Source organism: Mesoplodon bidens (genome assembly GCF_964165515.1).
Source record: "Mesoplodon bidens genome assembly, chromosome: 14".
NCBI classification, from domain to species: Eukaryota; Metazoa; Chordata; class Mammalia; order Artiodactyla; family Ziphiidae; genus Mesoplodon; species Mesoplodon bidens.
Window position 1 is genome coordinate 67,128,598 of NC_138170.1, and position 15,653 is coordinate 67,144,250.

General features: G+C 40.0%; 1 protein-coding gene across 2 annotated transcripts in view; it reads right to left on the bottom strand.

Annotated features, from left to right (window-relative positions):
• The window catches only part of BABAM2 (BRISC and BRCA1 A complex member 2), a 437,376-nt gene that overhangs the window by 201,840 nt on the left and 219,883 nt on the right, over nucleotides 1–15,653 (bottom strand). For both annotated transcript variants that reach the window (XM_081253809.1, XM_081253808.1), the window contains exon 7: nucleotides 26–135. In XM_081253809.1, coding sequence (XP_081109935.1) covers nucleotides 26–135 — 110 coding nt within the window. The remainder of the gene's footprint in view (nucleotides 1–25; nucleotides 136–15,653) is intronic.

Below are 15,653 nucleotides of genomic sequence, written 5' to 3' on the forward strand. Positions count from 1 at the left end.
TAACATAAATGACACAGATACTTACTGTTCAATTCGGGGTGACAAGTACAGCTTAGGATACACCTGAGTGGCTTCAGTGTCCTCAAAACTGACAGAAAGGAGGGCCACATCTTCTCCCGGGTCTTCATTCACATCCTTAAACAGTTAGTGAAAAACACAATGCCATCAGTTCCTTCTCTCATGACATCTTTCTGGTGACCAGCTTACAGCCCACTAGCAATGAGACCAGAGGTGTGAGTTACCTGGATTCAGGACGCCACACATCCTTTGCCACCTACCTAGTCACTCTTTTAGAGTGATAGCTTTCAACCTTTCTGACCAAAGCCTACCACAGTTAGAAAAAGACTGCCACCAATTTCACTTGTTCCCACATTCCAAGAGGGGAAAAGTGAATCTGGTGATAACAAAGAATTAGAGAAAAACATAGTTAACAAATTACAGTAATCATGTTGCTAGCAAGATATATGATGGCTTATAATTTACATAATACATACAAATGGCTTAAAATTTACTTTTCCTAGGATGAAGATGCATTATAAACATGATTTATATCACTAGACAACAACAAAATCTTAAAATACCCAGTAATTTTATTATATCTACCTTGATAATATAAGTTATTTAAATGGCAAACATTACCAAGAAGCATATCACTATGAAGTATTCCACTGTACATGCAAATGGCAGGGTGTTAATGTACATATCTGCTTTTGCAAAATGATTATGGATGATTCATATGTGAACCACAAGACATACGTATCTTAAAAGGCTAGTTATAAGAATATTATGACAAAAACATTGTTGATCCAAATATGTGTCAAGAAACATTGAGAGGTTACCAAACAACCCACAATAAACTAGACTGATAATGATAAAGCTAAACTTACTGTAATTTATAATTAAAAAGCAAGAATAGCAACAATCGAATGTCATAACCAACCCAAACCAACACGGATGATAACACTGAATTGTCCTGAATTAAAATTGTGGGATTTACAACTATCTACATGTGCTTTATGATTACTGCCAAGCACTGAGTACTTGCCAGACTGCCAGAAGAAAATACCAAATTAGAATAAACTCTCGTTGCATGTTGACTTCAATTTGTGAATAGCAAATTTTAATAACCCTTAATAATTTATTTCTGGTTGATAGTGGCTCCAAGTCAAATGTAAGTTTTTTAAAAAACTTAATAGCATTGCGCATCTTTCACCCCGAGGGACCGGTAAGAACTGACCCACATTTCCGAATCAGTTCATAGGTCCTCAGGAGGGCTCAGCAGCCATCCTAGGAGGGTCCCAACCCAGACTTTAAGAATCACTGCCCATGAGCTGTGAGAATCTCAGATATGAAGTCCTTCCTTTGATCTAAAACTAACCTCAGCCCTGTTTCTCCTGCATCCTAGGAAGCTGGACATCATGCTCACCTGCTCACCTCTAGCATCTTCAGCGTCCTTGCTCTGCCTTCTATTGTGTCTATAGGATGCACAAGTGTGGCAAGTATACATAGGGACAAGGACTGGAAGTCTCTCACATCTTAAAATATAAAAATTTTAAAAAGAAAGAAAAGAATCATGCTGGTCTCTACCTAGTTCCCTGGGTTCTGTCTCTCCTCCCCTGCACAGACGGCTGAAAGAGTGGTCCACGCTCCCTGCCTCACTCCCTGCCCTCCTCTTAGCCTCCCCTTAGCCCACTAAAGTAGCCTTCTGACCCTACTTCTTCCCACAGGCAGCCACTAAACACAGCAAATGCCTCTCAGTCCTTACCTTACTTGATCTCTAAACAGTATTTGACATGGAAATCTCTCTCCTTGGGAAATTCTCTTTCTTGCTTCTAAGAAACTATACTCTCCTGGTCTTCTTCTGTCTCTTGGCCACTTACCCTTCCCTTTTCATTCTCTCTTTTCTAACTTCTCAACTGTCTTTTCATTTTACATTACAAAATTTAGCCTTGTTGTAACTAGTCAAATGATACAGAAGTTTTTAAAAGAAAAAGCATTTCCACCCTCACTTTTCAAGGTAACCAATAGTAACCGTGTATGTGGCCTTAAACACATTTTTCTATGATCATAAAAACACACACACACTTGCATATAAATAACTCTTTAACCCTGTGTCTTGTTTTCCCTAATGGAGTCATATTATACACAGGACTCTACCAACTGCTTTCTAAATAGCCACATAATATTCTACGGCATGGATTTATTTTTTATTTAACCATTCTCCTAGCAACAGACATTCAGGTTGTTTGTAGTTATTAGCTACTTGATTGTGCTACAATAAATATCCTTGTATATATACCCTTTACTAGTGGGGTTCATATTTCTTAGGAGATAACTAAAACTCAGCTGTTGGGTCAAAGGTTATAAATATTTTACATTTTAATAGAGTTTAATAGACTGTTTTTCTAAAAATTTTACAGCAGTTCACATTTGGACCCATGAATTTGCATCAGTATGAGAGAGAGCCTCTTTCCGTTCATCCTGAGTCACTGGATAACACTGGCTGTTGTCACTCTTCAATATAATGTTGGCAATCTGATAGCTGGAAAATGGTATCTCAATTTAGACTCAATGAATGAAGCTGGGCAATTTTTTTCACTTGTTTACTGGTCATTTACGTTTCTCCTGTAAATTTTCCCAACAAATGCTTTACCCATTTTGCTTAAAGGTTCTTAGATTTTTTTTTGTTATTGTTGTTTATTAGATTTACTAACCCTTGTCTATCAGGTGCATTATAAATATTTTCTCTTTTTGACTTCTGACTTTGTCTAGGGGCTCTTCTGACATCAGAAGAAAATTTACATTTCTATAGAGTTAAATCTGGTTAATAACTCAGGGGTTGTTTAACCATTTTCCTAGTTTTTCATCTCACATTGTCACAATTTTATTTTTACGTGTAGATTTGCAATACACATGTATATCTGGAATATATTTTTAGGTGGTATGACACAGGAAGTATGTACAAGGATGATCTTAGTTCAGTGCCTGGAACACAGAAACCACTCAATGTTTGCTGAATGGAAAAATCAATAAACAATTTAATGTTAATTCCTAACTGTTTTTCTCCACTCCTAGTAATTTTCAGCAACCTGCTTTACAAAAGTTGCTGTCACCAGTGATGTCTGGAAACTAAGTACTGGCTCCTTGCTCCTGTCCTCCCCCTGCACACACAACCCCCTCCGCACCAGATACACCAAGGTCCCTAGAACTAGTGGTTTTAAAAGGAAAGCCAAGATTGGGAGTCTGAGTTTATCTATCACTTTTTGCTCTTTTATAGATGATAAAGAATCCAACCTTGAATATTCCTTTCTGCAAAGAAGGATGGAAAATTTTAAAAATACTTATAGTCTCAACAAATAGAAACTATGTAATTATATGACGCTAAAACTCATAAAATATCTAAAATAAGGTTGAAGCTGAGCTTGAAAAAATTCACATTCAGAGGGACAAATTCATTTTATTATTTTTTTATAAATTTATTTACTTTACTTATTTATTTTTGTCTGCGTTGGGTCTTCGTTGCTGCGCGTGGGCTTTCCCTAGCTAGAGCGAGAGGGGGCTACTCTTCGTTGCAGTGCGCGGGCTTCTTACTGCAGTGGTTTCTCTCATTGCAGAGCACAGGCCCTAGAGCACGCAGGCTTCAGTAGTTGTGGTGCATAGGCTCAGTAGTTGTGGCTCACGGGCTTAGCTGCTCCATGGCACGTGGGATTTTCCCGGATCAGGGCTTGAACCGTTGTCCCCTGCATTGGCAGGCAGATTCTTAACCACTGTGTCATCAGGGAAGTCCCGGGACAAATTCATTTTATAATCTAAGTGTAGAAGTAGTCCCTCTTTCGAGTTAGGCTGGTCATCTTAAGAGAGACAATAAAAAAAGAACTAACATTGAATTGACTTTCAGATACCTTTCCCCAATGACTAAGTTTCCTTGTTAAAGGTCAAGGCTCTGACCTCAAGTCACAAAACTCTGTAAAAACAAAAAAAAACAGGGCTTCCCTGGTGGCGCAGTGGTTGAGAGTCCGCCTGCCGATGCAGGGGACACGGGTTCGTGCCCTGGTCCAGGAAGATCCCACATGCCGCGGAGCGGCTAGGCCCGTGAGCCATGGCTGCTGAGCCTGCACGTCCAGAGCCTGTGCTCCGCAACGGGAGAGGCCACAACAGTGAGAGGCCCGCGTACCACAAACAAACAAACAAAAAAAAACACTGCAAAACTTGGGGCCACTAAAAACTCTTTTAATTAACAGCTTCATTCCATATGCCTATGGATAATTTATCATTATTTTCCTTTCCTGCTTTTTAACTTCTCATTTCACTACTATTTAAGCAAAGAACAGAAATGCTCCGAGACAGTCCTCCAAACAATTGGAATGACCCTGGTTTATATAATCAACATTTATTACCTGGCATCCTGCAAAAAGTACACGAAACGTTACTCTGAATATGAAAATAGCTGTTTCCAGGAGTTCCTTTTATGAGCTACTTTAATATGATTTATTCCCCTTGGTGTGGCACGTGAGTTTTCCCCGAGTTGGTATTTGATTCCTAATGGATACGTAAGTTTGACTTTGAGAGCTTAAATAAGCCCAAAGAGATCCAAAAATACAAATCCACACAGAGCTGTTTCCAGTTTCTGCAACTCTAACAGGCTTGTACATGTGTTCCTTTCCATCTGGGAAATTATAAAAGAAGCTCTTGTACCATGGCTCTTAGAAGCTAACATTACAGATGATTATTGTAACCACTAATGGCAGCATTTGGAAAACAGGGGGTGGTTACTGTGTAGTAGGGGACATTTAAAAATGTGTAAGTATACATTTTCAGGGCTTTCTATCTGCGCCATTTGAAACTGCAACAAGCTAAAATGGGGGAAAGACGCCGAATCTGCTGAAGCTAAAAAAAAAAAAAATACTGACTCCTACCTTTATAAAAGCATGTCAGGCACTGACATACATAGGGTGAAGCAATAATGGCCATGATATTTTGCTGAAAACTAACTATGGATTTGGCTCGGCACTTGGCTGTAGCACAAAGGGGTTCCTACAGCGTGCAGTGAATAGTCACTAGATGGTGAGTTCCTTGCAGGCTGGGAGTTTTTCCTGTTCATTTTTGTATCCCCAGTGTCTGGAACATAGTAAATATATAGCAAATTGGTTGAAAAAAACTGAATTAATGCAGGAATGACTGTAAGAATGAGGAAATAATGAAGTAAAACAGAAAATGCTTTTTGCTAGAAAGATTCTCAATATTTATGTCTTTAGTTCCTTAAATCTATGACTACTTAAGATTTTATCAAAGAAAACTCAAAGCTGAATCATAGGTAAGCGAAGGATATACCAACTAATAAAAGTTAACATTCTGCTTAGTTCATAATGGTTTATCTATACACCTATTCTCAATCACTGCTCATTGCAAATATCAAAAGGGTGTAGAAAAGACAACAATTAGCCTTGGAAATGAAAGCAAACACAAGTACAATTTATCATTATGTTGTACCTTTTTGATATGCTAATTTTCCAAGTGAGGAAAGCAGTCATTAAACAAGTCCCTATATGTTGAGTGTCAATACAGGAACAAACTATCAATTAACTAATTGCTGATAGGCATTAGCTGGACAATATATATTACAAACCACATGTCACATAGGAAGACTGTAAAAAAGCCATTGTATTTCTCAATTCAAAAAGGCTTACAACAAAGCTATAAGCATTACTAGCAAAACCAGTTTGTGGACATAAAGACTATAAGGAAGCTATTATACTGTCTGTCAAAAATAGAGTTCTAAGAACCATTTTGAGTTACATTTAAAATGATATTAAACAAGACCCAGGATTAATCATGATTCCTAGGGTGAAAAAACTAGGTCTGAGTAAGCACCTCATTATACAAAAGCTATGAGCTTTTGAAAAGATGTAAGCAAATTAAAAATTCCCAAAACAGAACCTTATTTTAAAATATACTAAGTGAGGTTTGTACTTTAGAGGCCCAGTATTTTGATATTACAGATTCGTCATCAAATTACATAAATTTAGATTTTTCAAAGTCAAGTTTTTTCAAGTAAGAGAATAAGACTCTCATGATGCTACTGTTCATTTAACAAACATTTAACAAAGTAAGGAAAATAGATAATATGTTACAAATATTATGCAGAAAAATGAAAGCAGGGGAAGGGGGCAAGGAGTGAGGAGGGAATGGAAATTTCAAGAGAGTGTTCAAAGACAGCTTATGGAGACTCAGCAGTGGCCTCTCATTACTTGAGATGGGAGATTTAGGATAAAAAGTCCTCTTGACTCACTGTGTTATACATCAGCATAAGCAGTCCCAGTCAAAATTTGAATTTGTATTCTACTAGCATTAAGACATGACAGTGAACATGCTAGGGAACTGAATTAAATCTAAGCAAAAGAAGTATGGAAGAACAAGGAAAACGATGTACCTAACAGAAGACCTTTGTCTCACTGCTAAGGGGTCTCTGTCCAATAAAGACACTGGTCATTTTTTTTGAAATCAGGTCATTTACTCTTCATCAAAGTGCTGGGAAATATACAGGTGCAAGGAAAGGCAGTGTAGTCGGAAAGCAAAATGGATACAAGAGTAAGGAATCAATGGGCCGTTGCATCCTGTCGGGCCCTATTGCCTGCTGGTGTGGCTCCTGGCCCTGGGCCCCTCCTTTCCATGCAGCAGGGGTTGCAGCACTGGGGTTGGGGTTCTGAAGGCCTAGTTACTGCTTATCTCACCACATACTGAGTTCTTGCCTAAAAATTACTTTGATATATCTTGTGAAGGTAGCCTTTAAGAGAGTTACGTCTGATTTGGTTTCTCCAAATAGAAATGGGAGTAAAAAGATTCCCTCTGCTTAGTCCAGACGAACCGGGCCCCTCCCCATATATTTTACTAGATCTTGACTAACACTTCTACACTTGCCATTTCCCTTATCAAAAAGCTCTTTCTCTTGAGGGGGTTGGGAAGGGCAGAATAGGTGAAGGGGATTAAGAGGTACAAACCTCCAGTTGTAAAATAAATAAGCCACAGGGATATAATATACAGAATAAGGAATATGGTCAATAATATTGTGGTGATCATTTCATAATGTATGCAGATGTCAAGTCACTATGTAGTACACTTGAAGGTAACATAATATTGTACATCAACTATATTTCAATTAAAAAATAAAGCACAATTTAAAAATGCTCTTTCTCTCCTTTTCTTAATTGGTGTGACTTTAATTTCTTTTTTCTTTTTAAAGATTTTTTTTCAATGTGGTCCATTTTTTAAAGGCTTTATTGAATTTGTTACAATATTGCTTCTGTTTTATGTTTTGGTTTTTTTGGCCGTGAGGCATGTGGGATCTTAGCTCCCCGACCAGGGATCGAACCCGCACCCCCTGCATTGGAAGGTGATGTCTTAACCACTGGACCGCCAGGGAAGTCCCAGTGACTTTAATTTCTTTAACTCTGATTGTAAATTCACTTGCTCCATTAAGATTCCTTTCAACTGCAGTGTGATCTACGTCTACCCTTGGTAGTTTTTACATGTTGCCTCATGAATTCCCCATGCTGTTTAAGCAGTGTATATTTTAAATTCCAAACAGACTGTGAATTTCTTGAGGGCAGGGTAGAGATCTCCTACTTCCTATTATGTCTAATAACAACAGCTGACATTTATTCAGTGTTTATTCAATAGTCACTTTGCTTAGTGCTTTCTATGCATTATCTCATACAATTGCCATAACAGCCTTATAAGGTAGGTACTATTATTGTACATTTGCAGATGAAGAAACTCAGGCTTGAAAGTGATTAAATGGTGAAAATGAATTTTGAACCCATGTATGTTGACTCAGAACCTGGACTCTTAGCCACGATGCTATACCCACTGGCATGCTGCTGGGCACAAAGAAAAGACTCACTATCAGTGCTCAAAGAAAGATATAAAAAACTTGGAAACCCACATGCAGAAAAGATAGCAGAGATTTACTATACACGTACTTGTCCTCCATTTAGTGTCTAAATCCTGTGTGCTCCAAACGACCATGAGCAACTTAAGCAGCCCTTTCTTATTCCCTTTTTATCCCAAATAGACTATTCTGCCTGCACCAACGGGTATTCAAAACTAGTTGAGGAGTATATGCTTTATGTGTTTTAATGTTTACTTTTAGAAACTGTGGAGCAAGACATTTAAAATTTTAAGAGTATGAAGACTAAAAGCTATAAAGGTCACCATGCCAAATAAAATGTATTTGTTTGACATCTTCACACAGACTCAGTGAAGGAAAGAGGATGGCTTCCCCAAGAACACTGATGAAGGTTGTAGAGTTCTAAGCCATAACATCAATCTTCCTTCAATTCTGTGCGATTAGGCCACACTCTGTGATTAACTAACTGTACTCAGTGGAAATAAGAAGAGCTGACTGTTGGGTCGGGAGGGGAGAACTAGAATGTTCTTGAAACAGCCAGCTCTTAGAAGGGGAGTCAGGATACCGGAGAGAGCTGCCGTCACCTACCCGTTTTCTAAAAGTGACATTTTGAGTTCATTACTATGAGATGTCACGATATCATATGGGGCTAGGGTTTTTTTTTTTTATCTTGCTTATTAGTTTCATAAACAAAAACCATTTCACTGCTCTCATTTATGCAGGAATCTGCTTGTGAAGCTGTACTTAACCTTAATATGCTGGTTATCGCTTCTGTTTATAAAACTAAATTGAAACACATGTTGTGCAAACAACTTTGGGGAAAAAAATTCCTGGCTCTTTTAAAATAATGATGATCAAGATTTCATTGGTCAACTACTGTCCCAACGGTTATTATACCTAACAGACATAGCCTTGAGAACCACCAACTTTCTTTGAATAATCACAGCATTGACTAAAAGGTGTATAAAGTGGAGCCTTCTCTCCAGAGGGTTAGAGGTTGGCGGGGGGTTGCAGTACAGCCAGGGTCCTCATTGGAAGCACAGGATGTTTCCTGGCTTCCGCCACCTTCTCTACTCACCAATGTTTCTAGAGAAAGAATCTGGAGTGTGGGGTTTCCCCTATTACCCTAACAATGTGTCCTTAATGAGTCTGATAAGAAGCTAGGCTTATTTATATAAGCATCAGTTTTTGTAACTGTTTTACAAATCAAACTAAACCACATCCTCAGGCATCTGAGTTGTGATTTTATGCACACCTACAGATACAAACCTTGTGCCAGACTGTCATCCAGGAGCCCAACAAAACAAGTTAAAACAATAGTGAGTTTTCCTTAAGCGCATATGGAACAAATACGACACCATTTACCACATCCCCAGGATGGTTCCATAACTTAAGGAAAAGGAAGATAAAGCTTTTATGTAAGTAGTTCATACAGCTCTTTGTAAGGGATAGATAAAGACATCTGAAAGGGTAGCTGATACAGTGGACATCTGTGACGCTACCTGCCTGACACCTTCTCTTTTCCTGGGAAGCCCCTCTCTCTTCTAGTCCCCACCCGTAAGCCCCGATCCTTACAGCTCATGGCAGAGATGCCAGTTCCAACCCCCTGAGAACAGCTGATGGGTCCCGGAAGAGTCCAGTCCTTTTGCACAGGCAAAAGAAACTGTCAGTAGCCATATTTCCCATTCATGGAAGAGACCAGGCTGTAGGGTGAGAGAATAAAGCCTGCACCCTAGAGAAGCAGAGCTGAGAGAGAAGAGAGTCCTGGGCAGCACTCACACCCTGGGTTCCCGTGGTGCCTGGTCCGGCTGTGTCCTGCTCCTACTGTTGTTTGGCTTTTCAACCTTCTCCCAGCTTTGGAAATCCAATAAATTGCCCTACGTGCTTTATGCTGGTTTGAAGTGGTTTTCCTTCACTTATAATCAGCATTTTCTCTTGTAAATTGTTAAACTGACCAATATAGATGATAACCATGGCAAGTTGAAATGTACAGAACTAAGTGCTAAGAAGAGACTTTTGTTCCTGAGTTATCTGAATACTTGTTACATGCTATGGAGTGCCAGGCCCTAATCAGAGCCCAGAAAGGGCTTTTAGGACAAAGGTGAGCGGCATGCCTCCGCACATGCCAGAAGAAAGCTTTGCTAGAGCAATCTGCCACAGCATCAGGCTCTGGCTGCAGCTAGGCTACTTTCCTGCACTTACTGCTTCTCATCCTAGTGAACCTGAAACAGCACAGTAACCCATCCCGGGCCTTGGATGGAACAGCCTGCACTCTCCCCTCTATAGCCACCCTAAACCTCACCCAGTGAATGAAAAGGTATTGGAGGTACCGACGCTAAAGGCGGACAAGCCGCAGCAGCAAGCCGTTTGAACACATACAACGTTTTGCAAGTTCATCATACAATTTAACAACTGCATAGAAATGGTGATCTTTTAGCTACAGAAATAAAAAAATTTTGCTAAGAGTTTGCATGTTTTTATATTTTTTCCATATGACATGCTAAATGTGAGCATTATGGAAAGCAACAGGTTTGCAAGGGTTTGGCAAATGTATACGAAAGTAGCCAAGCACGGAACCAGGCGTGAAGAATGTGCCTGGTAAATGTTAAGTTTCATTTCTCTAACTCCTTCCTCCCCGACTCTTGGTCTGACATCATTTCCATTACCATGCTATTCTTTCTACTATTAAAGCTCCACCTTATCCTTTCCATGCTAGGTAGCTTTGAGTTATGGGGTTTAGAGATTCTTCCTGGGTGGTTGTGTTTGTGAGGACAGAAGGGAACGGCACCCTAGAAGTGCATAACACCTTTGCACCTACCCACCCACCCAGCGAATCATTTGGCTCAAACAGTCTGGTGCCCATGGCAACTAGGCAATTGGTTACTTCCACGCTGTTTCAGCCACCTGGTACCACACCCTCATTAATTGGTGATAATTACAAGCCACAGGTGTTAAAACAGAGAATGGAGCCTACTAGACACTCTCTCCTTGAAGTAATCAGAGATCTTTTGATTTGCATATTGATGTCATCTGCAGAACCTAAAGGGCAGATAGGAGCTCTGAAAAGAACTAGAGGCTTAGAGCCATATCCCTCTGGAACTGGCTGGAGGAATGCTTCCAGAGCAGAAAATGAGCTCTGAGAAGTAAATACTGCATTTCTCTCAGATTCAAAAGTGCACCCTGGCCCTACAGTGGCCTGGCATTCCAGCCCCTCCAAGGTATCCTTCCAACCTCATTTTCCCACTCTGCCGCTGACACACCCTAACTGCAGCAGCTGCCCAAACTCCATCCTGCCACTCAATCCTAAATGCCTTCTTCCCCAAATCTCCCAATTCTATCTGTTCTTTCAAGTGCCACTCAGATGCCATGTCCTCTCACAAGACTTCCTGATCCCGCCCTCTGAGGTAATGGTTTCTCCTCTGAAATTCTACAGGTACTTAGCTACACCCTTCATATGGTAACATTTCATTGTTTCATCTGCATTTTAAAGTTACTTAGATATGTGTTCTTATCATGTATCTGGTTGAGTTCCTCCGTAAGAGCAGTGTTTCATTCATTGTTGTGCTCCCACTGCCCAGAATGGTGCCTACTACAAAAATAGGCATCCAATACGTATTTGATGAACAAATGTATGAATATGTGTATGAAAGAATGACCACATATGCTTGCCAGTAAACTGCTGATCCAAAAATGGGTTCCACAAGCAGACTTCCCTAGCAGAAACAGCAGAGGTCTATGTACCTTATTAACTTGCCTTTCTAATATAAATCAGTAGGTGTAATTTGGCGCAGAATGAGCCATTATCCCTTGGGTTCGGGTCATCTCCTAGAATAAGAGGAAAATTCAAGTTCAAACACTTGACTGAGAGAGCAAACCCTATAAGACAAAAAGGCAAGAGCAATCTTTTTGCCATTCCTAATCAACTTCCAAACAACACACCATGTGCTATCACTAAGTCAATACTCATTTATGATTTACCTACCATGGGCAAGACATTTTGATGGAAACAATAAGGAAAAAAAGAATTGCAAGAATCTATCTCCCAACTCAAAGAGGCAAATGTAAACACATGAAGATGAGAAATGTTCTTTTTTTCTTCTTCAATAAGAGATCCGATAAGATAGGACGTGATTAATCCTTAAAAGGTAAGGCTGAAAACTCATCAGTTTCTTCTATGTATTGAGAGTGAATTCATCAGACTCTTTCCTGGCATTAGACTTTTATAAGAGAGGAGATAAAGCAGGACAGTAATGGGCATCCTAAGAGGAAAAAAGCAAAACTTCTAGAGGTGGTAGAAGGCAGCGAAAGGAAGCTCTGACTTTCCCAGCCTGCATGACATTCAATAGCAAGCTTTGGATGTTTTTCAGTGAAGACAGTCCTGCCACTTCCTTACTCCAGACTATCTAGTTCAAAATGTGTAGAGACAGGGGCCCAGTAACAGACCCCAAATGCAGATGTGGCATTACATTTGTGAACAGCTGGCAGCTGAATGAAGCCTGTGTGGATGGAGCCTCGCCAATCAGACCAACAGCACCAGCTTCACCTGGGGGATACCTAACAAATGCCTAGATGGTCTGTAGAACATTAAAGTTTGAAAAGCACCGGCTTAGAGAACTGACACTTAAGGGAGAGAAAATAGGTCCAAAAATAAAGAGAGAACTGAAAAGCAATGGACTAAGATATCCATCCTGTGATTAAACAGGAGGAGAACACAGATGAACTGTGATGTTGAACGGGGCTGTGGAAGACTGTGGAAGGTATCTGAGACAAAGTTTAGGATTTAAAAATAAGTATCTGTGGTATATTCCAAAACCTCAGAGTTAAATGGAGGAAAGAATCGTGGTAGAAGCTGAAAAGTACAGTAAGGTACTCTTCAAATATCCTTCTAACCAGCCACATCCATAAGCTATGGAGGAGCCAGAGAAAGGGGCCAGGTCAGGAGAGCTGGCATTGTGTACACTATCCCCTTCGGGTCAATGATGTTGGAAATGTGCCAAAGGTCAAATGACAGAAGCGAAGGGTAAATAAAATCAGAGAACGTTAAAAGTAAAAAAGAGGGCTTCCCTGGTGGCGCAGTGGTTGAGAGTCCGCCTGCCGATGCAGGGGACGCGGGTTCGTGCCCCGGTCCGGGAAGATCCCACATGCCGCGGAACGGCTGAGCCCGTGAGCCATGGCCTCTGAGCCTGCGCGTCCAGAGTCTGTGCTCCACAACGGGAGAGGCCACAACAGTGAGAGAGGCCCGCGTACCGCAAAAACAAACAAAAAAACAAACAAACAAAAAAACGTAAAAAAGACCCTTTCGAGATCTGGGCCAGGGGTTGTTACCCTGTGTTCTGGGGAAAACTTGGGATCATGTGTACCTGAGAGTATATGTCTTAAGACATATACCGGGCATTTTGTATACCAGGCACTGGGAGAAAGTTTTCATTTGTAAAAAGGTTTCTATTATATTAAAAGTAAAGTTTGTAGTCATTGATTCAATACCCACACTTCATAGATTTACAGATGGAGAAACCGAGATAAAGGAAGTGATTCGTCTAATGTGCAGAGTTGATCAGTCACAGGGCTGAAACCAAAACCCATGACTGCTGACTCCTGCATCAATGCTTTTTTTCACTACATCAATCTACTGTATACAAATCTGCTTTGAAAACTCTATGTCGCTTACTAAATGAGGTCTGTGTGAATCAAAAAGGAAATGTAAGACCCCCCCAAACAGGAGGAAATTATTAAGAGTAGACATTTTCATATGAAGAACATATTATACTAAAAAGTTCCCAAAATGAAAAACTCTAAATGTTGGACTTAGCATACATTAACTGTTGAGTAGGTGGCTTTGTTATTTAGAACTTTACTAATTATAGAGGTGCTGATGACCAGATTTAGAAGAACTATAAATTGAGTTAGACTTTATCCTTGGCTTGGGTTGGTAAAGAATATTTCTTTAATTTCTAAGCTAATAACAGGTTTAAGATAGACCAATTGACGAACATTTGCAGTTCTGTGCTTATGAACAGAAATTGTGACATTTCACGATATATAAATGATGACGAAAGTACTGAAGCGTCCTAGCAAGTTGCAATTCTCCAGGGAAGCTACTAACAGCTTAACATTTCTTGTTCACATTAGAATGTGGATTCAACTTACTGAAAAAAGTTTATATCAAATAAGCATGAAAGAATGCAATTAAGATAGCAGACTAGGTTGAACCCTTTAGCTCTTGGGTCTCTTGGGTCTGTTACTTACTGAATCAAATGTTGGTAAGTGTACATGAAAATCTGCACAACAATCCAAAACAGGTTTCACAGACTATGTCAAAAAAAAAACAAGCAAACCACGTTTAAAAAAAATACACGGGCAGAAAACCTTCCCAATGTCTCAGCAAACTAAATAGGGCTTTTCCCCCAGATAAACCATGGCTGGACCTACTAAGCCTATGCATCCTGGGCAAAATATATTGCAGATTTCTTTTATTTTCTTCTGTCTTCAATTATTTCCATTCTCCTTCTATACTGAGTATACCTTTGGGACTGACCTCAGGATTCATTCATTCATTCATTCTACGAACATGTATTAATACCCTATTCTGTGTTAGGCACTACCTAGAAGGTGCTAGGGACACATGCCCTCAAAGCCTTAACAGACAAGTAGGAAAACTAAATAAACAAAATAAATAAATACCACAGAGCACAGGGAGATCAGCTCGGTGCTTTGTGACCGCCTGGAGGGGTGGGATGGGGAGGGTGGGAGGGAGGGAGATGCATGAGGGAAGGGATGTGGGAACAGATGTATATGTATGACAGATTCACTTTGTTATAAAGCAGAAACTAATTAAAAAATTAAAAAAAAATAAATTAAAAAATAAATAAATAAATAAATAAATAAAATTATTAAAATAAATTAAAAAATAATAACTGACCACCTGATTAAAACTGTTAGAATAAAGATGTATTATAAGAGAGGTGTGAATCTATGGCAGGAAGAAGGAGAGGTGTTAAAGAAAGGGCAAAACTGGCTGTCACATACGGCTTTTCAAGGAGATAACGTTTTTAGTTGGAAGGAATCTCAGTGCTCTAAAGGAATAAAAAGTATAAGGGAGTGAAACAAAGAGAGAACAGCGCATAGAAAGACACGGGGGTACAGAGGTACATGGCACATTCAAGGCAGTGTTCAGGAAGGCTGAAACAGAGGACACTAGTAAGGAGGGGTGACAGATGAAGCTGGACAAGGTTAAGGGACTGACCGTAAACAACCTTGATGCATTTCAGCCAGGAGTTTGTTTTTTTAAGGGCAACACAAAAAGGGATTACAAAGAAGGTAATGAAATGATCCGATTGCTTTAGAAAGAGTATTCTAACAGCTTGGGAAAGATGGACTGGAGAGCAAGGCTGAATGTGGAGGTGGGGGTGGGAGCTCTACAGTGGTCCAGAGCAGAACGAGAAGGATGTCTCCATAGAAAGGCAACTTGGTGTAGGGTGTTGGAGCCCAAGCAGAGTGCGGAGGGTGCCCACACGAGGGAGAGACAGCAGCAACAATGGGAGGCTGGTCACATGTGGGGGTGGGGGTGGGGGCTGTGTAACTAATGGAATATATCCATAATATATTATAGAGAATGGGAACGGGATTTATCGCTGGGTAGTATATCCACAATATACTACGGAGAACGGGAACGGGATTTATCGCTGGGTAATATATCCATAATATACTACGGAGAACGGGAACGGGATTTATCGCTGGGTAATATATC